Raw genomic sequence first — 7,604 nt, forward strand, 5'->3', positions numbered from 1 at the left:
GATTTCAATCGTTAATATCTTTAATTGAACATTCATATTAAAATAATATAAATTGACACGAATTTTAAAAGATCCCACATGACTACATGTTTGCTAAGTATAAATCATCAAAGCTAGCCAAAGCAAAACATGAATAATATAAAAATCAAACTATTACAACTATTAAAAAAGGAAAAAGGTATTAGTATTTAAGTAAGAAATTTGAGAAAAGATAAATGATGTAAATAATATTAGTAGGGTGGGAATGTGGACCATATATGAAAGAGATATATAGTAATAAACAATGTTGTTATTGAAGAAGTGTTCATCTAAGAAAAAATGACCCTTTTTTCAAGAAGTGTTGTATTTCACCAATAAAAAATAAAAAGAGTGAAGGGGGAGGGGTGAGGTGGGGGAATTCAACAATTTTTGACAAATAGAAAAAGGTAAAAATAAAATAAAATAAAATAAATTAAAATAAAAAAGAGAGAGAGAGAGAAATTAGATTAGATAAGCAAAAATAAAATGAACTAAATAAATCCATAATAAAGTTGATTGACATTAAAGTTTGGAAAAGCAAAAGAAGAGGCAGGAGGAACACCCCAACTTATCGTGAAAAAAATGATTAAAAGAAAGGAAAATTTATCAAAAACAACCTTTTAAAGTGTCCACTTTTATTTAATGGGAGTTAATTGGAGGGGAAAGGGGTGTAATTAGCAATATATAAGGTTTTAAATAAAAGTGAACACTTTAAAAGGTTGTTTATGATAAATTATTAAAATTAAAAAAAAACAAAAATTTTTTTAAAAAAAATTAAAAAATACTGAAATTAGATTAGATAAGCAAAAATAAGATGAACTAAACAAACCCATAGTAAAGTTGGGAAAAGCAAAGGAAGAGGTAGAAGAGACCTCCAACTTTAGAGAAAAAAAATGGTTAAGAAGAAAACATAAAGCTTCTGTAAGAAAATCTATATCAAGTTGTATAATATTGATGAGACAAAGAAATTGACAATATTGGTTGGATGCTCGGTACACATTCATCTGAAGAACACATCAAAAATAAGGCTTTGTGCATACAAAGCAGTTGTCTAGTGCCATCGACTTACACCAAAAGGAGGACACAGCACCAAAACTTTTTATTGAAACAAACAGATTGTGCCTGTCAGATCAGTAAATAATTTTCTTTCACTACATTGATGAGATCAAAGACAATAGATAATATGGATTTGACCTCCAAACAGCCAAATATGCAGCAAACTCAAAATAAGCCAATGATCAGGCAGCATCCTGCTTTGTTGACTTTGAATCACCACCATCTGTAATGACTGGCTCGTTCACAGGTTCTGAAGCAATTGCCTCCATCGTTTTGTAGAACTCCTCAGGTAGAGGGCCAGGCCGGTGCAATGGAATATGCTTTGGGACTGGAGCGTCATTTTCAATAACCTCACACTCATAGTCATCATCAACACCCCATGGATTCCACTCTGTAAAATCAACAGGTTAGAACTATGTTAAATACACAATATGCAGACCCATATAGCCCAGGAGAATGTCAAAGTGAACAGACAAAGAAACATGCAAAGAAACATGCAAATCCATGAACAGGTAAGTAGCAAGTAGAGGTGGTAATTGGGCAGGGTAGCCCAATGATATTAGGGTCGGGGCCAAGCTTAAAGGGCTTTTAATGGACAAGGCCTTTGATGGACAGGGCCCTAATTGGGTAGGGTCAATATAGGGCCAAAATGTTTTTCCAATTTAATTGATAAAGAAAATAGATTATGTAAAATTAATTACATAGATAAATTTGTATTCATGTACACTTAATAATGGTTTTGTCCAATATTTATTTTAATTGATATTTTGTAGGCCCACCCATTATCGACCCGATATTGACCCTATAAAATGTAACCCTTTTTGACCCGACCCGCCCAATAACTAGGTCTAGCAGCAAGTAAAGGATGTTTAATCCTGTAGAAACCATAATGCTTTAATTAAAGTGTTACAAAATCCAATTAAAACTTTCATTATGCAGCTAGGAGCATCAGTCGCAAGTTGAAGAGTATTTGAAATTAGGAAGGTTCTCAATTTTATTTTATTTTTTACTTGTGTGCTCTACTTATCTTTGTCTTATGAGGACCAATTTACATTTTTTTTTCTCTCATGCAGCAATGCAGGTAACCTCACCTTTTCAAGCAAATACTTGCCTATAAAGGAAAAATAATGCTTATTTACATCCAGTACCTAGTCAAAGCAAACCAAAATGTACATTAAGTTTCATCATCCTGCTGATCACAATCACTAAGAACCCTGCATCCAGTCAGCGACAACTTGTATGCTTATGAAGTACGAACAGCAAGGCATCAGGTCAACAGGCATTCCCAAATTACATTGCCTCACTACTTCAAAATGAGACCAAATAACAGTCAATTTTCTTAAATAGAAACTCATACTCAACCCTGTACCTGGTCAAAGCAAACCAAAACGCACACTAAGGTCCATGATCCTTATAATCCACTAAGAACCCAACATCAACAAGTTGCATGTTTATGCAACGAACAGCAAGGCATCAGCTCAAAAGGCATTCCCAAGAGCACTATACTCAAATTTTTGTCTCACTACTCCAAGATGAGACCAAATAACTGTCAATTTTATAATTTAGGAACCAATCTAAGTCAACCCTCATACTAATCATTTATCTTAATTTCATTACTTAGGGCGTGTTCTGATTGACTAAACTGAGCTGAACCAAACTTATTGGAACTGAGTTGAACTGAATAATTTTATGAGAGAAGAAAATTAAGAGCTCAACTGAACTTATTGGAGCTGAGTTGAACAAGCCCTTAACATAATTGAAATACTTCCTCAATCTTCTTAAGCAGTAAACTTTTAAATTTTAAAAGCTTGTCAATGCATAGCTTCAGTCATTTATATTTGTAATTCTAAGTAGATAGAAATTAAAAAAAAAAAAAATCAAAAGCTAGTCAATGTATAGCTTAAGTCATTTGTATTTGTAATTCTTAGTAGATAGAAATTATAAAAACTTGATTTCTAAAAATTATTAATCAAGATGAATCTCAAGATCCAACATAACCCTTATGTAAAACAACAAAAGATAGTCAAAGTAACTTGTGTGAGTTGTGCAAAAGTCAAATGGTGACAACTAACAAATACGAAATATGTATTACTGCTCTGAGCACTATTTTTATTTTTTGCCTAGTCCAACCTAGTATATAGATGTCAATCAAATGTGAACTCTTTGGCCTGCTCGCTCCCTAATCCTGAATCGAGCAATCTACGATTTGACTTTTGCACAACTCACACAAGTTACTTTGACTATTTTTTGTTGTTTTACATTAATAATAATAATAATAATAATAATAATAATAATAATAATAATAATAATAATAATAATAATAATAATAAGGCTATTTCAGCAGGGTAACAAAAAGCTCAACATGAAGGAGAAAGAATGACAGATGAGATGACCATTGATTGAAAGCACTAGTCATTGCCGGGGAACAAGCTTGGTAGAGTTTAAATGTGTAGAAAAAGGAAGATGACACAAGAAAAACATAAAGGAGAAGCTACTGTTGCTCTTGGGACGAGAGATAAAGGAAAATTTTGAAACTGTTTTAGACCTAATGAGCCTGTTATGAGTTTGATACACTGATTTTATGATATTTCTCTATTGCCTTCTCAATCCTTAAAGAGTACTCATTCACACTTTTTTTAGTGTGATGCACACATACGTAATACTAATAAAATTATCTCATTCCTTCTCAATCCTTGGAGCCATTTGGGGGATTTGGAGGGGGGGGGTAACTCATAGAAAGATGTAGCACGTTCAAGATGGTTAAATGATAAAATAAATAAATAAAAAAATTATTAAGTTGGACCATGTATAACAATAAAATTCATAGTCTTTAGCTAGTTTGAACTTTGTACATTAGTATCATTTTGATAAACCTTGTACTCAAATGATGAAGATAACATCCATCAAATCCTAAACTACATCAATTTCGTATTGTTTGCAACTTTGGAAATTTGTTTGTGAGTGTAAAATGGAGAGAGAAATATGGATGCATGAGAGAGAGAGAGAGAGAGCCTACAAAAAGAAAGAAAACATTTGTTGCAAAAAGTAGCATCCATTTTTGGCAAAGTTGCAAACAATTGAATTAGAGGTAGTAGATAACATTAAGGTAATTCTTGATATGTTCTTGAAGAGTTTTGCTCATCATTGTGCATCTATATCCAATTAACCATAAAGTGAAAAGTATAAATATATTCTTAGAGGAAGCTAGACATGCTCTAATAACCTTTTACCTTTGACAAGCAGCATAAGAGCAATTTTGGGCACACTAACAAAATAGCACATCAACAGTTGATTGCTTAAAATACAGGTGAACTTATCTCTCTTCTCTACAATACTAAGGCAAATTGTTTCCTAACTATGACACCCTACTGCGTCGACTCGTCGAGTGTCATGTATACTCCAGAATTTATAAAATTACATATATGGTCACTGTATATTTGGGTGTCTTGTAGTAACAAAGTGTCGGATTACTCGGATATGCCACCCAAATCCGATTCTTGGCAACATATGTTCCGATTGGAAAACATAAATAAACAAATGAATGCACTTATCTATATTAAAACTAATATAATAACAATTTCACATAAACATCACAATACTGAAGATTCCATCACCAAAATTTACTCTTTTAAAACCACAACTAAACAATACATTATTTATGCATACATCTCTGCCTATATATATATTATTAAAACCTAGAATTATTTTCCTAATGCATATGGTTCTAACTCTTTCTCAAAGCTTCTCCCTACCTATAGAGACCAACATCTAAAGCATGACCATGAAACACAACTCTTAGAGGAAGTTACAAAGTATCAAACATGACCAACATCTAAAGCATTCTTTAAATTTTGTATTAAAATATATCTTTACAACTCCTGTATAATAGGTTTAACTACTATAAAAAGAAGAAAAATCTATATGCACCAAAGTCCTTCAGTTGAATCAAAGATATGTTATAAAGATGGCAGTGACGACCACCTTAACATGACCAGTAACCCTAAGTGCCTATATATAATACATGGTTTGCTATCATTGTATACAGATAAAGGTGCTTCCCAGTCCAAACTCTATTGAACGTGACTTGAATCTGGAAGTAATTGATCAAAGATTGAAGGAGAAGCACTTAATAAGTAATAATCCTATGACAAATTACGACCAATGAAAGGGATATTCCAATTGACAAGAAGATTCAAAGGATCAAAAGTGCGTTTATCAAAAAGCAGCAGGAAGGTTTTCAAAAATTGACCAGAATATTTATGTGGATCATTTTCTTCTATCCACAAGCATCGCAAAAGTGCCTAATAATAAGAGTCAAATGTGAAAAAAATCAGATAAAGATCTTCAAGACCCATTGTCAGTAGCATCTACCATCCACTCTTCAATTCCTAGATTTGCAGCATTTGTGGGTCGACAACTCAAGCAGCGAAATGACAATTGAGAGGGAGAAAAATGGGCTATTTTCAATCTTTACTATTGTCAACAACGCAAAGAAGCAGGTTCAATGCGTGTCCATTGGAGACAAAGAATAGCAGTGAACAAGAATAAGGCCAGTTGCTATCCCAAGCATTGCATAAGGGCCTAATGATCAGGGTGAAACAGTGAAACAAGTTGAAATCTGGTCTGGTTGTCTCACGATTTGACAAGATTTTAAACCTTAATTTTCTTTTTACTTTCCAAGGTGAGTTGCATATGTGGGTCCATAACTCACAGACTCCAGAAACAAAACCTATTAAAATATTATATCTCCACAGAAATTAAGAGAGCTCCTTTGTCTCAACAAGTCGCAAATAATTTCTTCTCTCAGCATTGTAGTACGTATGGGCTACAGTTCGTGACTTCGTGACTTCGTGTATTCTTAACTAATAATCAACAAATTGGTAGGTTTAACTACAATGCACAGAGTAACCCTACATATAACTTTATTGAGATTATTAGCAACTTACAGAATACATTGCTAAGTTTATGTGCATAAACTAAATGCTAGATCAAAAAGCATGACAAAACTGAGATTGATGAAAGAAGACCATCCCTTTGAAGAACCTAATATAGCACCAATGAAATGAAGATCCTAATAAAGCACCACTAAGACTGATGGAATACATACAAAGAGACGAAAGTGAAAGAAGCCTGTTTAATCCAATGTAGATTTACAAAAGCCCAATTGCTATGTTTTCAGAATCCAATCCGTCAGCAATCAAAAGATTAGATTATTAACCACATAAGAGCTAAACCTCAACTGTCAAGTTAACATTGACAGTATAATGCACACAAACCAACCCTCATTTCTTCCTATTACCCCTAATTTGTGGCTCAATATTCCTAATCGAGAGCCGAAAATGGCGACGAATAAAACCTTCTTACTGAATCCATTAAACATATCGCGATACAAAACACCCATTTCGACGACATTTTATTCAATCCATAGATCTTAAAAACACCCCCATTAAAAATCAAACTCAAATAAACTAGGGTTCCAATCAAAATCAGATATAAATTCATCAAAACTCTAAGTTTCAACAATGTAAACAAAATCAAGATAAAAAGAAACAAACATACCATTCAATTTGGATAGAAGGGTAAGTTCATCCTTAGCTTCTTCAATGAGTTCTTCAACCTGACCACAACCAAGACGCTTCTCGATGATCTCCCAATCAGGCTCCTCTTCACAGACCTTGAGACGGTGGCGCGTGAAGCTCTCAACAGCCTTGCGATAGCCTTCATCTTCAGGAACAATTTGGATCTCTTTTAGGGTTTTGCTGTAGAGAGAAATCAAAACTTCTCTCGCATTTGGGACTACGTCTAGACCTACGATCCCTGTTGTTTCCTTCACTTTCGCCATTAATGGCCTTGCAATTCTCCTCAAAAACATCTTTGGTTTTCGTCGTTCGCTCTCTTTCTCTCTCTATTCGACTACTTTCTATCAACTCACCACTGTTGCTGCCTGACGTTAACGGCCACAACCACACTACACTTTATTTTTACAAAGGAGTTCAAGTAATATATACGAGTATCAAGATGGTTTTTTTTTTCCCACAATATTTATAATCTATAAAATTATTAAGGAAAAATTGATTCTAATAATCCCGCTTTTTTACGGTTGACTATTTATAATCCCACCTTTGAATTATTATTATTTAAAATCTATTTTACATGCACCCGGTGTACAGTATTTTTACTGTACATCGGACTTTTTGCACGTGCCACTCATTTACTAGGTTTTTATTTTATTTTTTTAAAAAAAAAAAAGCAAAATCGCGAAATTTAATACCTCAAATCAAAAAAACGCAGACAACAATGGAGGAGAGAGAAAGTGAGAAAACACAGCTCTTGATCATGAACTGAGGAGAGAGAAAGTGAGAAAACGCAAAAATTGTAAAAATCGATCATCAATTGAGAAGAAAAAAGGTGAAAAACGCACAAATTAAAAATTTCGATCATCAATTAAAGTAGAGAAAGTGAGAAAACTTACAAATTGAGGAATTCGATAAACGCAAAAATTGGAGAATTCGATCATCAATGGAAAATTC

At 33.4% G+C, this 7,604-nt stretch overlaps 1 protein-coding gene across 1 annotated transcript; it reads right to left on the reverse strand.

Annotated features, from left to right (window-relative positions):
- Nucleotides 1-929: 929 nt before the first annotated feature.
- LOC110738962 (probable NADH dehydrogenase [ubiquinone] 1 alpha subcomplex subunit 5, mitochondrial) lies at nucleotides 930-7,058 on the reverse strand. Its single transcript, XM_021919404.1, has 2 exons — nucleotides 6,634-7,058; nucleotides 930-1,465 (listed from the first exon to the last, which is right to left on the reverse strand). Exons 1-2 carry the CDS (start codon nucleotides 6,944-6,946, stop codon nucleotides 1,257-1,259), a joined length of 522 nt encoding a protein of 173 aa, XP_021775096.1. The 5' UTR covers nucleotides 6,947-7,058; the 3' UTR covers nucleotides 930-1,256.
- Between the last annotated feature and the right edge of the window lie 546 nt (nucleotides 7,059-7,604).

Source organism: Chenopodium quinoa, unplaced genomic scaffold, assembly GCF_001683475.1.
Source record: "Chenopodium quinoa cultivar QQ74 unplaced genomic scaffold, ASM168347v1, whole genome shotgun sequence".
NCBI lineage: Eukaryota > Viridiplantae > Streptophyta > Magnoliopsida > Caryophyllales > Amaranthaceae > Chenopodium > Chenopodium quinoa.

Coding starts and splice junctions, on each gene's coding strand:
- LOC110738962 (XM_021919404.1), bottom strand. CDS start 6,946: ATGTTTTTGAGGAGAATTGCAAGGCCATTAATGGCGAAAGTGAAGGAA. Junction 1,466..6,633: donor CCTTCTATCCAAATTGAATG/GTATGTTTGTTT, acceptor TTGATTTTACAG/AGTGGAATCCATGGGGTGTT.